At 38.8% G+C, this 16156-nt stretch overlaps 1 protein-coding gene across 5 annotated transcripts in view; it reads left to right on the top strand.

Annotated features, from left to right (window-relative positions):
* The window catches only part of LOC131686761 (ion transport peptide-like), a 90588-nt gene extending 79090 nt beyond the window's left edge, over nt 1-11498 (top strand). For 4 of the 5 annotated variants that reach the window (XM_058970730.1, XM_058970733.1, XM_058970732.1 and 1 more), the window contains exons 2-4: nt 2897-3114; nt 8716-9301; nt 9582-11498. In XM_058970730.1, coding sequence (XP_058826713.1) covers nt 2897-3114; nt 8716-8839 — 342 coding nt within the window. In that variant the 3' untranslated portion in view covers nt 8840-9301; nt 9582-11498. The remainder of the gene's footprint in view (nt 1-2896; nt 3115-8715; nt 9302-9581) is intronic. The other variant, XM_058970735.1, reaches the window with a different exon arrangement.
* The last annotated feature ends 4658 nt before the right edge of the window (nt 11499-16156 follow it).

The following is a 16156-nucleotide window of genomic DNA, read 5'->3' as shown; positions in this document are numbered from 1 at the left end:
GCTAGCTTGATTCACTGGTGCCTATAGCCTGCTATAGCGTAGCGAGTTTTTTTGCTTCTGCTTTGTGCGAGGTCAGAAGATAGACTGATCAATGGATTTCCCGGTCATTTCGCCATGGAACGTATGGTTTAGTGGATATTAGCGTCAATTTTTTTTTATTTGTCCAACTGGAAACATGGACCTAGGCTAGTAGGATCAAAGGATTTCCGGAAGTGGCCGATTCATTATCGCGCGAACTTGGACGTTTGAGACCGTGTTTATAAGTTTACTAGTGCTAAAACGTTTACTTAATCAACGGGGTGTTTTCATGTTTGCGAGTCCATGGGCTTTGGTATGCGTGGATGATCGCGAAGGTCTTAAGCGTTTGTATGTTAACGTGCTGGAAGCTAGCAGAGAGCGAGAACCCCTATATCTCTAGAGTTCCCGGTCATGTCCCATGGTGTTGTTTAGTAGAAATGAGCGACATTTTTTTATTTGTTCAACTGAAGGCATGAGTCCAGGCTGCTAGGACAGAGGGTAGGGACTCCCGGACGTGACCGATTCATGATCGCGCGAACGGTGGGTTAATGCTTGAGACCGTGTTTGTAGATTTATAAGTGCGAAAACGTTCACTTAATTACCAGGGTGTTTTAATGTTGGCGAGATGGTGGACGTAAGTATACGTAGTATATGAGAGAATATGCCATTGAGTGTGTTAGTGAGTGTTAGTATGAATTTAATTTAAAATAGAGTAAAAGAAGGTAAAAGAATGTGCCGAATAAAGATATACAATATGCAAAAAATTAAGTAAGAGCGTATAAATGGACCGTTATAATTTTTGGTATACACGAGTAATTCAAACTAATAGGTAAAACAGAAGGAGCCTAATGAACACATGTTACATGCAATCAAACTACTTGAACCCGTCTAAATGCCAGGAAATGAGATTTATTTACCATTAACGACAAATGCATTCTATTAGGATTTTATCATGCTATTCTGACCGGGAATAGATAATTTGCGAGCATCGGTAAAGTAATCGTTCTTTAGTTTATCCAATTCGATCTTCACGAATTGAACACTGGAAATGAAAGTTACCAACAAATCTTAGGAAGGAAAAAAATGCTCGCGAGACAACAAATTACCCACTATTCTATCATATATGCCAGTTCTGCATCCATTTCCTGACCCAGCTATTCCAAATACTTAGACGAACACATACATAGATACGACTAGCACCACCAGAGGGCAGAGATGCACCACCGGAGGTCAGAGATTCTTTAAAACTAATGCGCGAACTAATGCACGATGTTTGCAATACATGAGCCTATGGGAGAAATGTAATAGCGAACAAAGTTTGAAATATTCGCATTCGTGAACAGCAATAGGCGGTATTTTACCTACTTCGACCAGTAATAGAAAAACGAGCAAATGATTTAACATTGTTTGCTCTTCTAGTTTTCGTGACAATATAGCAGCCGACCTCATCTTTTCGCGGTATAATGTGAGATGATATTTTCGCGTCCAATATAAAACTGTCGAATAAACAATGGCTCCGCAAAAATTCACATAAATTAGTTGATACTGATCCGTGGAATCAAAATACTGCAATGATGTGGAGAAATAATTTCTATAACGTAATATATTAGGTGCTTTTCTTGAACTTAAGTTATCACGAGGTTCAACGCCGCGAAATTATCGCGCTTCCATGCTGCATTGTCAGCTGCTTTTCGCAATTTCTTGAAATGAGAAAGGTTGGGTCCCTGTCTACTAAAGATGAAAATGATGTGCAATAAACTGATAGGCGTGAAAATGAGCACATATTTCAACCTCTGATAGAGAATATTGAACGATCGAAAAATGGAACAAATGCCACCGAAAAAGTGTAATTTGATTTTATTGGTTTCCTGGTTGAGTCATCAGACAGATAGATGAATAGAGGGGTTGAGATGAATTAAGGAGCGTCTACTGTAGACAAGTTCTGTTCAATAGAATTATTTCGAAACTGCATCAAAAATTTCCATTTGTGGCAAATAAGATACTTTCAACCATATTACTAAAATCGAATGCATATATTTGCACTCATGATTCCAATAAACCGGTAAACGGGCGCGCAGTGTTTTATGATGGCAATCAATTTTGGGCTTAATGCGAAACAAGCTTTCGTTTCCTCCAACAACGCACGAGTTTAACATTTTCGGGTTTCTTCAATATTTAGTTTTTATTAGAGCTGTGCATCGCAAATTTGCAGCAGCTGCCCGGCTTCGATACGTGTGTCGTGACAGACGTATAATATAACGACGGTATCATTAAAATTATGATCAAAAACAGCAATAAATTTCCCCCCCAGTTGGTCTCACGAGACCTGTTGGTGGGAAAATCCGATGACGATGAAAGGCGAAACGTGTTGTATAATGATATAATTTATAGGGTCTTGACCAGATTGACAGAGAACAGTCGCCACCGCCGCTGCTGCAAATTTAGTAACGCTATTTATCGCTTTATCGAATGCATGTGAATAGCGTGTATTTTTGAAAAAAAAAATTGGTCTTCTAAGTGCAATCGAAAGTGCTGTGCTCATGGTAAATAATGAAATTTAACGAATTTTGAATAACTATTTTAAATCTAAAACCTTTGGTACGTCATAATATCCACAACTCGAATGTAACGCAATTTTGAGCATAACAATATTTACAGAATGCTATCGGCTTTTGAAAATATTTATATTTGTCACTTTTCATCGATGTTATCGTTCACTTCATCCTGTTTGACTAACTTTTTACAATCTGAGCAAAATACATAACTGCGTTCATGTACTTAACTGAACTTACGATTTGTAGAAATGTACTCGTTCTTTTTTTGCATAGCTGTCGAGTAAATCTAATTAATAAATTTGTTTTTTCCCTTTTCTCTGCAGATGTGTTCCCGTAACTTAGCACTCGCGTGGTCACTGATAATCGCACTGGTACCACTGGCAGTTGTAGCGTTACCTCACCACAGTGTCGCCAAGCGCAGCTCGTTCTTCGACTTAGAATGTAAGGGACAGTTCAACAAAGCGATTTTCTACCGGCTGGACCGGATATGCGAAGACTGTTACTCTCTGTTCCGTGAGCCTCAGATTTTGTCCTTCTGCAAGTGAGTATTTTTGAAGCTCATACCATTTAGCTAACATCTTAACACACAGTCAACGCAATGGGATACGTGATATGTCAATTAGCAGTTCGGTGCGTTGCGATAACACAACCATAGTATTAAATTCTCTTGTTTTCCTTCTTTAAAGGGGTAGGAGGGTGTGGTAAGATGTTTTTGGTGAAAAAATATGGTTCATAACTTTTTTTTGGTATACAGAGTCAATTTCCATGCAATAATACAACATTTGAACATTTTTTCCCAAATTTTCATTGCAAAATATTGATAGTGAATCTTCCGGTGCGGTGTAAATCATAACTCAATATCTCTTGGACCAATTGCTTTAAAATTACGCGCACTTCTTGTACACATCATTGCCCCTAACCTTAAATTTAACCGACATATAAGTGACCGAAAATAAAAGTAGCAAGAACGGAACATAATTAGTAAAACTCGCTTCAAAGATATTACAATGTAAAAATCAAATATAAACGACAAGCGTAGAAGATGTAAGTGTCGTTTAAAAAAACCTTCAGTAATCCACAATAAAAATATACATCCGGTTCTTACAAACTTCTTTTCTAAATCCGACTTTTAAAGTTGAACGTAATATTTAAGCGATTTTTATGCTAAAGGATATCGGTCCGATTTTTACGCTTGATGTTTAGATCCGATTACTGTTATATTCAAAGCATCTTCTGTCCTTGCGACTTTTAGTTTCGGTCACTCATTATGTAAAATGTAATAAATACAATACAGCACTACTTTAAAACTTTGATTCTAAATCTAAAGTGTCGCAATAAATATCGACTCACCCTTTAAGGCAATGTGAAAATAAGGATGAATCTGACACTTTTAAAGTAAATATAGGTGTGTCTTCAAAAGTCTAGTACAGAAGAGCGAAATATGTCTCCGAAAAACTTAGTAGGGGAGAGAGGGTAACAATGAAACATATTTTTCTACAATTTAATTTTCATGATAATACATGTTATTTGTGTAATCAAAAGTGATACATAGTGCCACTATGTTGTTAACTAATACATATATTTTTTCCAGCTGGTAAAATTCACGGGAAATAACATTTTTTGGATAATAAACAGTTGGTGATAAAATGTATCAGTGTGCCCCATGGGTAGGAACTATGAAACACGATGTCGTCTATAGCGAAATATTCTACTTATAAATTTTATTCTTTTGTTTTGACGAAGAATGATCCTAACGCTTTGAATTAAAGTTATATTGAGGCGAAAATCGTTTGTTTACAAAAGAATCCACTATATCATCGCGTAACATCGAACTACCATATATGCATATTAGCTGCAATCCTGAAATAAGAGACAATTTCTACAAAATTTGCTCAAATTTACTAATTTTGCACTATATGAGTAGTATTTACTGTGGAAAATCGGAACCCATTGATATTTTGAGACAGACCACAAAAACAAACAAAAATCACTGTTCCCCATACGCCATCGTTTCACAGTTACCCAATGAGTCTATTCAAGAAAATTGTGAAATTACACAGAACCATGAGTAGTTACCAAAAACTGTGTTCGCGGCAAATGTTGAGCATAAAATTAGCTATAAATAGCAATAGACTAAACATTTATTCAATGAATGGTAATTCATAAAGATGGAATAATGTTTATCATTGCAAATTTACTCTGGCTATCACAAAACAAACAAATATCCATTAAAAGAGATAGAGTTATCAGATCTCTTACAAAATATAGCAAAACGTGTAAAGAATTAGAAATTGTGGAATATGAGGGAATGAGACGATTCCGATCATGCATTATGATTTTATTGCGAATGTTTCATAGTTCCTGCTGATCCACTGTTACCCTCTCTCCCTATATTATATTTCCTATCAAGATTTTTGACTAATAAATGATGATCTTTGATTCTAGCTGCAAGAACTATGGCTACAACTGCCGATTCTGCTCATTCATAATTTTCGTGATAGCAATTTCAAGGCTATTCAAAACGATCACGTTTTCGCGTTTTAAACCACTGTGCGTTCGCTTGAACTCTATGGAATTCCCGGCATCATCTACTGCAATCCAGCGGCTATTTTTTCAACAACGAGTCATCTGTACAGCGTACTAAGTCATCTGTCTGGTTTTTATTTACTTCCGCTTGATAATTGCCCAATCGAGTGGGCATAATTGCAGACATTGCATGAAACGTCGAGATTTTATGTTATCTCTAGAAATTTTTTTTAAGATCGACTTTTTGGGATTTTGCCGATTTCGCACCTTTTTCAGTTCAATATTACCGTGGCTGTTTTTTCTTTTACAAAATTTTAGAACTCGAATAATGATTTCTTTTCTTGTACAGTCGTGATTCGCTGGTTGGACACTTTTTAACTGGACCGCTTTTTAGTTGGACCTCCGCTAGTTGGACCTTTGTCCAACTAAAAAGCATCTGAACGTCGAAATCTCGTGTCAGATTTACTTTGACAATCAATTTGGCAATATTTAGAGATGTGAACAGATGCATTTACACTGCCAACATCTCCTGTGGAGAGTTTTTGACATTTGTCACTCGGTCCAACTAGCGAATCAAATTCGTTAGTTGGACAAGGCTGTGGCACAACCATGTTTTATCAACATTTTTTTTAACATTTCTTTCCGCGGTTTCGTGATTTTTCACATCATTTGCCCTTTTCCTCATTTTCTTACCTGAATGACGTCAATGGATTGCATGTATTATTTGTGCTATAAATTTTTAAATAATTTGCAGCATTCATACTCTTCAAATAAATGTTGAACCGCTGACTTTCCAGGCATGTACAATGTTTTATTTAACATCGAATATAGTGACCTATCGTACCCCCAGATTTCAAAAACATTGATAAAAAAGTACCTTCGCATTGTTGGTTTTAGCTTGAAAAATATTTAGCCATGCATAAAACCATTACTGCCAAAACATTACTTTCCAACGAGTGCTTATTTGTCAAAATTAGTGCAAAAATACCATCGCACGAGCTCGCCAAAATGAACTGACCTACTTGACCCCACATTACTCTACCTATGCCTTAGCTCGATAATTTCTTCATTATAGTTAGTCCTTGACGAATAGATTGAGATTTTCTAAAAATCACCTAATGTTTGGAAATTTAGCTTATGTCCGGAGTATCCAGTCCCGCAGGTGTTCTGAATTTATGCAAATCCTTACGAATACGCGCTGTTAATAATACCAACCGCTACATATGAAATTTCTCACGTGACATTTCCGATTTGCAACTCACACCGTCCTTACTATTCCCCAGTGCTGTAGATTGGATCTCGCTCAATAAAGCCCAACGGGTGGCCTCAGTTCAAGCTAAATAAATATCGGGTGCGCCGCAACAAAACAGAATCTTTATTCTCCATCACAAGGACTGTGCGCATACAAATTTATTGTGACCCCCAACGGATTAAACTTCCTTGGCAGTTCTGAGAAATATACCACCGGCCGACCAGCGCCCAGATTGACCGATCAAAAAGGTACAAATCGGAAAAAGCGCACCGATCGGGTACACAACAGATAATGAATGCAAAAATATACTTGTTCGCTTGTAAAAAAAACAAACTGGACCAAAACCAGTGAAACAAGGAAAACACAACCGCAATCTCCCGCAGCCAGCCTGACGGGAGAGGCAACCAGAACTGGAAATTTATGTAAGCGCGATAAGACAGAAGAAATCCACGCGTGAGGCCTCGCTTTCTGATGTTTTGCACAAGCCGCGGCGAGCTTTTCCTTCTCCTTCTCCGGCGGTCGGCCGGGGTGCAACCTTTTTTTTGCTTATTCAACACAAATTCAGGTTTCATCTTTGTACCTGATCACCGCTGCAGCGACAGTAAACCCCTCGTACTGAGCTACACTTTTTGATAGTTTCCACCGTGTCGGCATTCACGTCTTCATCAATTACCTGCCCCGTCCATTGCTGGCAGTGACTACCAACTACCACCCACATTCCACCCCTTGTAGTCTACACTCGACGGCCAATCAGTTAGCCAACTAACAACAACCTGTTTGCTGGGATAAGTTTTCATTCTCTCGTGACGCGATCTTAATCAAGGCAGTTTGGCTGAGATCTGGTTGGTTTCCGTGCTGCCAGTGTGGATCATGAAAACGATAGCACGATTTAAAAGCAAGTTGACTTGCCTTACATATTCGGTAGGGTGTGCTAGTCCCCCACCGGGAGTATCTGCTGAAAATTTAAACCAAATTGGACACATCTAGCAGCCGGACCAATGTGCATAAAGTTGGCGGTTTTCTTAAATTTGCATGGAGAAAATCTACTAACTCGTTTTTTTGCCGCTACGTGGTACTGTATCAATCAGATTACAACCAAAAGTGCGAATCTGAAAGATAATTTTATTGTCTACATCTTTGTCGAATACTGCAAATTGGGTTGTAATGCTTGTAGCAATAAAGCCAAAAATTACAAGAGTGCATAGCTTGTTAAATCAGTATAGTTGGATCTGTGGTTGGATGTCCTATCAGCCAATTTCACGCTTTAATTAATTTAGAAATTCTTAAAATAGAAGTTTGGCATTTCACACCATTTATCCCAAACTTCCAAACATTTGATTTAAAAGTGTTAGCTTTACAGTTTGGATAGCGAAAAGTTAAACTCGCCGTTCTACTATAAAAAACAAGATTGTGAACTTTGAACAAAATTTAAAAAATTACCACAAACTGGCAACTTTGACTGCAGCAACTGCTGCAGGCGGCTGCGATCGTCAGTGCCGAGCTCTCGCCACACATTAGATGTGGGTAGTACTACCCTTCCCACCAATGAAGTTGCCATTCTACTGCCAAATCGAGCGCGAGACCAGCTTGAACTTCGACGCTACTAGCTAGCGAACTGCACCATGATGTCGCGCCGACACAGCGACTACATCGCTTAAGCACACACCGCCAGCTGTGGTGGTAAACTGAAATTAAGCTGGCAGACATTGTGGCGGCTTTCAGGCTCTGTGGGTAAGCATTTTTTAAGACAACGGTAAAGACTTCGAGTGATGCCTTTTGCACTCTCGAAGGGGTTGCTGACGAGTGGGAACTTGGTGCAAAGGAATTTTCCACTCGTGATCACCGATAAAACATGGTCTCTGCCGAAGCGTTGCATTGCGAATACACGCAAATCGATCCGAATAACGCGATTTCAACATCTATATGTAAGCAGACTAGTGAATACACACACACGTTGATCATGCCTTAAGAATTGATGGGTTGATGGTCATATCCACGGCTGGCAGAACAAATGCTCTCGCTGAAACACGAGACGACGACGCAAATAAGCAATTCGTTAAGTGGATTGATTGATTTTAATTAAATTTAGAATACGTTCTACTTATCGCCTACCGTTTTCGGTGTTCTGATTCTGGAACAACAGTAGTCAAATACGTTTTGTTGCGTACTATGTTCAATGTATTAACTACTGCTCCTATACACTTTTACTAACAAGTACCAAATACTAACAACCAAGTACTAATAATTAGAAAATGTACTTCCAAATGTTTAATAACAATAATGCACAGGTATTACTAACAACGAGTAAATAATATCTAAATAAAAATCATCTAACGATTTTCACCTCCAAATGTTATTTTACAGACAACAGTGCTTCACGACAGAATACTTCCGTGGCTGCATAGATGCTCTTCAGCTGACGGACGAAGTCGAAACATTGAAACCGTTTATCAAGGTGCTAAACGGTGCCGATCCGAACAATTTATAAGTGCTTCACTGTGGCAGCCGTTAGGAAACAAAAACCTGCTAAGAACAACGAAGGGATCTTTCCTCCCCAAGAATTCCACTACCGCGTGACTGAGTAGGAGGAATGTACTAAACTTGCGCGCAAAAGTGCTTAACAACAACCAGTATCAACAGAATAAATCGTCGTTGCTAGAAGAGGAAAAAAAATTAGTAACGCTAGTGCCAACAACATAGAACACAACGACGAAGCATCATTATCATCACGACCCCAACCAGACACCGAGAAACATACCAGTGGCCGATTATTGTGCAATTCTATTGTTTTTAAACTGCTTCCTATTCGAAAGTATTAGTTATCTTCATAAACTGGCGCTGGACCGTTGATTGCGAAGCAACCGGCAGACATCCGACATCTAAGGGGCTAAAGCAGAGTACAATTCTATCGCTTTTGATTTCCGTTATTGTTTCGTTACAATTTTATCGGGTATGTTTATTTTCTTGAATTACTCTATAGTACGGTCTTTTTGCGTTTTTGATCGTCCATTTTTGGCTCCGTTTCCAGCGTGTATGCGAAATATTTCATGCATGTGTGAAATATTTCCCGCCGAATCGTTGCAGCCGCCGGGTCGTGCCTTTGCTATATTTTGATAGCGGCTGGTTTTGATACGCTAACCCTGTAGAGCATACTTATTTTGAAACTAACGAACTCGGTGTCCCATTCATACTGTTGATTCTAATTTCGCATCAATTCTCTATTTTTTCAGAGAGGACTGCTTCGGAACAGAATACTTTCTGGCTTGCGTGGAAGCGTTATTTCTGGACGAGGAGGAGGAAAAGTTTATGAAGTGGCGCGAAATGTTGGGGAAAAAATAATTTTGCCATGTTGATTCTCATCTGTAACTGTATTTTATTACATTTAAAAAATGAACAAATCCTGATATTTTATAATGTAGGAAGAGCGTAGGCAATTTGTTTTGTAAGTTTTGCTTTTTTGGTTAGACCTTCTTCGGAAAAGTAGAAAAATCAATGACTGAAGAGGAAGGAATAGGAGAAAGCCATCGTGTACATAATTAACTGATAAAGAAATATTTATTTATAACTATTAATGTTTAAAACTGACTTACAAAGTTGTCAAGATGAGCCGTTTTATCCGTGTTAGGGAGTGTGATTTTTATGGTTTGTAATTAAAAACAATATTGTGAGTGATTGCAGTCATATGTTTGAAGAAAACTAAAGAAAATGTTTACTAGTTTGGATTGTTTGTAGTTGGGGGAAGGTAGCGATACTACTAGCGACGTTCTCGCTAAAATTGGCTGTTGTTACTTTCCCCTGACCGACATAAAGAGATAGAAAGTGTACGAATTATTTAACGTTTCAAAGCATTGTTCATTTTATTCCAACGACTCATCGCTCCAATGACAAAAATACAATAACCGAAAAAAATATTTTACGTTAATGTATTTATATTTTCAAAAAATATACTTCTAGTCCAGAAAGCACACATTTACGTTTAGTTATTTATGATTTATGATGAAGGAAAAACAGTGAAGAAACATGTTCGATCAACGATAGTTAAGGAGATATTTCTTGGGATGTTCTCACTTCTGTTATAAGCTTTAGTTGTTGCCATTTGGAACAAGAGATCCAGCGAGTCCCGTCTCTGCGCCTTTGTTTCTCGGCTCCACATCGGGTTCTGATAGTACTGATGATCTGTAGTTTTCGCGAACTGTTTCCATTGCATAACAGCGAATACCACTTATTGTTATGAACGACATTAAAACAATAAAGTTTTGAAAGTTTGAAAAACAATTTTATCAATAAATTACACTGCTCCTTTTGCGTTTATCACACATACAGCAAATTGTAAATTATTAACATTCCTCGTTAGACAGTATTTTCTCTCGAAACTAGACAAATCATTCAAAAAAGCAAAAAAAAAACTTCTGTCTTTTATACCAGAGCCAAGCTCGGGTAATGGATCCGGAAAGCGGCAATAACATAAAGAGAATGAGAGCTTTGAACCATCATCTATAAAAGTGGCTTCATTTTTGCTGCTACTAGTTTACATCTAATAGGGTCCAGCAGGAGCGAAGCTCAACCACACATCAAGAATAACTATAACAAGGAGTGCGATCTAGGACTTTACTTATTTCGCCAGACAAACATCATTTTCGAACAGAATCATTATTATTGTTATCGGGTTTGAATTATGCGAAGAACAAGAAAAGGAAGCAATTTTATCGGAGTATAGCTTAAGTTCCTTCTCAGTATATGTTTCGGCTATCCATTTTAGGTTGTGCTTCTTTGAATCAATTATTGAACATTTAATTGATAACCAGTAGAACAGTAAAACACCGTTACGATTTACAGGATGCATAGCCTGGATTTGATACCCGAAAATCAGTTGATAGTTGATAGATGTACTGTTAGACATAATTTCATAAATTGCCATGTTTTGTAAAAATAGTGATTTTTTGTACATTTCTAAGTACCATCTCTTCAGAACAGATTATAAGTTGCTCCATTTATAAACTACGTTGATGGGAGGATCACTGTTCGAAAAATTAAATACAAAATAATTTTTTGTATAAAATAAAGAGCAAACTGATATTATGCATATGTTTTAACGAAAATACGGGGAAATAATAAAATATCAATCAGCTTAAGAACATGTAAAGAAAGGTTTTATTACAATGAAAGAAACTATAATATCAGTAAATCCATTGTATAGATTGCACATTGCAGAGTTAAGGTTTAAATGAAAAAGTCTGGAAAAGCGCAACGAATAATTTGCTTTTTTCGTTTCCAAAGAATGCCGCATTCTGAGACATTCTCAGTTGAGCTTTGAATCACCGAGCGCTGGTACCCAATTAAAGCTTTCGATGTGTTTAAGAAGTAAAATGGAAGTGTCATCAGCTGGGACGGGACATGCGAAGACGGTCTTCTTTTTCCCTCCCGATATCGATGTTATTTTGCAGGGAAAAATCCGCTTGCAAAATAATTTCAAGCAAATGTCGATGATGATGCTGTGCTGATGCGGCATAGATTTCTGCCGATGAGGTAGAGATTAACGTCGAAAATAATAGAGCTCAAACATGACATGAATTACGTTATCGTTCGTCTGAACTGTGTAGGACAACGTTAACCATAACTGTTGAGCAGAACAATAAATTTGCACGTATCGTCATTGCACTTTGCATATTTGTTTCGGTTCATGTACATGCATCTTATACTACGTTCACACTAGGAGTTAAAACATGTTTTAACGCTATCTTGATGACATATTTCTTGTTGCTAATTATTATAACATGTTTTAACTCTGTAGTGTGAACGTAGTATTAGCAACATAAAATTTTTCTAAAAACACGTTGTTTTTATAGCCAGGATATTACGATACTACCCAGACAAGAATGAAATCAGAAAGAAAATGAAAATCGTCAAGACAGGTCCGGTTCGCAATGACAGGCCATTGCCGGTTCGCGGTGACAGTTACTTTCAGCCCTCTGGCAACCCTATACCATTATATGGAGTTTGACAGCGACCTACATATATGGGGCGTTATAGCTATAAAGCCCCAAACAAAGAATTATGTTCGGTGCTATACACGACATTCAAGCATTCCACACGACGTTTTGCACCTTGTGGGATGATTTTACACCGTATTATTCAGAAAAACTACGTTTAGTAACTAATTACAGCTTTAATCAATCGATTCAAAGTTAATGTTTTGGTTTGTATGGCAGTGATGCTGGCTGCACAGGGACGTCGTCCTTGACAGGAGGCTGGTTACTTTATTTCACTTGGCACGTCCCGTCCCAGATCATCAGCAAGCAGCAATTTGCCACTAGCCGGTGCTACGATTGGCTAGCAATCGTTATATGGGTATTACATGCAAGCTTGCATACAATAATGATTCACTCATGCGAACTTCCCAGTAAGTTCAGCTGGGAAATGAACCGTGGTTCTGGCTGGTTCTAGATAGTATTAATTAGAATCACTGGAGCCGGAGCTCACTCGGAAAATGAAACGGAATGCGGGTATTGCGGCTCCAATGACACAACCGATTCTAGTTACAAAGCCGGAATACTCACTATAACAGGTCAGAATCCCAGCTTATTTTCCTACTGAACTTTACTGAGTTCGTGCGATGGCGATTTTCAACGTTTTTCTCATCTAAATGTTTACACAGGTTTTGCGGAAAAGGTTTTTATAATCAGAATATATTGGCTCAAATGGCACGTTCCCCGTATGTAGTCGGGGATTTGTACCTTTCCGTGTCTTCCCATCATTTCCTGAACGGAAAGAAAGAAGGAGGGAGGAAGTAGATTTAGAAGGGCGAGAAAAATAACAGCACAAAAACAAGCAGGTAAGTTAAGCTCAAAGTAGTTCAAATCGCTTTCGAGTAAGTCTAAAGCTCTTTACCGCATTGGATAAGAAACTTTAGTATGTCTCTGATGCGGTGTCGTCTATGTAAGGACGGCCGAAAACTCGAAATCACAATCGCGCTATTGCTGATGGTATGAGGTTCCGTAGTCGGACTCACAAGCACCATATGAAAATGACTCAGCGCGCTGAATATTTGCCTTGTGATAATTGAGTTTGCAGTGGCTGGTTAAAGCCCTAGTCAGCATGACGCAATGGAGTTTCGAAAAATTCGATTTTTCGAAATCACTGGGCATGGCTGTTTTAGAAACGCCTTTGCTTGGCGACACATTTGAAATTTTTTCCAATAATTACGGTGCTCGAACGAAGCCTAGGACGGTATTTTTTCTCTTATCTAACTTGTCGAAATTGATAGTGCGGGCTCAGGACCAACAAAGTCAATCGCTGCACCTGTTCAGGCCAATTTATCGGCCCATTCATTACCAGTAATACCGAAATGTCCGAGCACCCAGACAAGGTAGATAGTGTTGATAATGCTTAATTCTTTAATTTGGGGTTTGGAACGCGATCACTAGCTTGATTGCAGCCGGACTATCGAAGCAAAAGTTTATAACTTTGCCGAACAAGCTCTGTTGAAGGGCCGATTGTACCCCGCACATAATCGCGAAGATTTCTGTTTGGAATACAACACAGTATTTACCTAGCGAATGAGATTGTTCCAATTCCATTTCACGACAGTAGACACCAGTACGTCCCTCCGTCAAGAAACCGTCAGTGTAGCAAACCACCCTCGTTTGTTGTTGTATGGAAAGACAAACAACCACTCTTCTCGAGAGGGAATCTTCACATGGAATGTCTTGTAAGGAAAACTACATGTGAGTGTAATATCTCTGGAAGCAAGAATATCTTCCCGCCATTGCAATCATTTGAGACCACAGTCGTGTGTGACTGGTAGCAAGATCAACATGGTTACTATTTCAAAGCCCAGTAACCTGCAGTCTGTATGTACAGTACTTCTTGTTTGAGGTGTATGTGTAATATGTAATGTGTAATGAAAGTGTGTCTCAAGGGCAGCAGTCGGAGTCATGGTGAAAGCATCAGTCAACGCCATGAGCGCCATTCTTTGCAGATGGTTTAGCTTTGATTGGACCAGCATCACCTCTACCACCACGCAAGGCATCTGTATGGCAGTATTGAACGTACAATTTTGGTTTAAATCCAATAGATGTATTTGGGTATCCCAGATCTTTCCAAAAGTTCGCTTGCACTGCCCGAATGCCATGTACGCTTTCTGGACTCTGAACTCAATGCGAGTAGACCAATTCAGTTTGGAATCCAACATAACTTTAACATATTTGACTTGATCTGCACAAAGTAGCTCAGAATCAAAAAACTGCTAGAGACGAGCTCCCTTATTCGCCTCTTCGTGAAAAGAACCAGTGAAGTTTTGTTTGGATTAACTGATAATTTAACTTGTCGGCACCACTGTTCGACTGTTCTTAATGCTTGTTGAATTAAGTCAATGATATTTCCGATGCACATCTCAGTAATTAGTATTTGGTTATCGTCTGCAAACCCGTAGGTTGGAAATCTTAGCTCATTGAGATCCTTCAACAAGCCATCGGTAACCAGGTTCTATAACATAGGTGATAGAACGCCACCCTGAGGACAACCGCAAATACTCAACATCCATATCCCTGGCTGTCTCAGTTATGAGCAAAGAATGTGGTTACTAAGCATTGCGTTTTTCCAACCCCAGATACATGTGGATACCCCATGACCGCGCGTCGCTTCCAGAATAGACTAGAAGGGCACATTGTCAAAAGAACCTTCAATATCTAAGAGCAAACCCAAGCTCGATTGCTTGAGCCTGAAGCTGCTCTAAATGTTGTAAACGATATCGTGAAACAGAGTGGTTGTGAATTTCTCACACTGATTATTTTAGTGATGATCGATTATCCGTTCCAAAGCTTTTAGAAGAAAAGAACTAAGCTGATGGGCCTAAAACTCTTGACTTCTTCATAGCTTGTGCGCCCATCTTTGGGAATAAATCTTACAGTTATTTCTCGCCATGCTTTCGGGACATGTAGCAAGACTTGAAAGCATAATCTTTTTCAAGACATGTTTGAAAATATCAAATCCCTTTTACAGTAGCACAGGAAAGATTCCTACTTTTCCAGGCGATTTGTACGGAGCAAACTGCCCACTTGATCGATTCAGTGGCAACCAATGTATGTACGTGCAAACGCCCAAGAATCCGAATTACCAGAATGAGACATGTGAACATTGTGCAGCTCCGGATCGATACAACCTGGAAAGTGTGCCTCGAAGAGACAAATTTTAAGAACATCTTTTTCGTCCGTCACATAAACACCATCAGTCTACTTTCTACCTCTGCCGCTGTCAGACCAACAATCGAGCCAAGTGAACAACAGGCCTCTCGATCTAGTGTACATTGTCTCGAGAACAAAGAAAGCATCGGATTATTCTTGTTACCATGAGTAAAGTTGACGAAAAAGCTCTACTCCGACCCAACGCCGCGGTAGTTGACTTGAAATTTTGTTCAACGCGCCCGAGTTTTTGTGAAGTAGAATACCTTTTAAAGGTAAAAATGCAACTTAGACTTACGAAAGTGTTGTACCTTCAGTATCATCATCTTCGCAGTGCAGCGTTAATATCGTTCAACACGTTAGCACAAGCTGAGCGTTTCGTTTTGCAGAACAACTTAAAACACGTGGTTGAAAGTGACAACGTTGGAATTAAGATTCCCGTTTATATTGAAAATGATTATATAGATGTAAAGCTATATGACCTATCACCTCGTACCTCTACCGAGTCAATTGCAAAATGCATGTCGCAATACGGAGAAGTAGAATCCGTTACACCTGATACTTGAAGAAACTTTTACCCGGGTACTCCTAATGGCGTTTTTGTAGTGAGGATGCGAGTCGAAAGG

The sequence above is a fragment of the Topomyia yanbarensis genome, chromosome 3 (genome assembly GCF_030247195.1).
Source record: "Topomyia yanbarensis strain Yona2022 chromosome 3, ASM3024719v1, whole genome shotgun sequence".
Taxonomy (NCBI): domain Eukaryota; kingdom Metazoa; phylum Arthropoda; class Insecta; order Diptera; family Culicidae; genus Topomyia; species Topomyia yanbarensis.
This window is presented reverse-complemented; position numbering and strand designations above follow the sequence as displayed.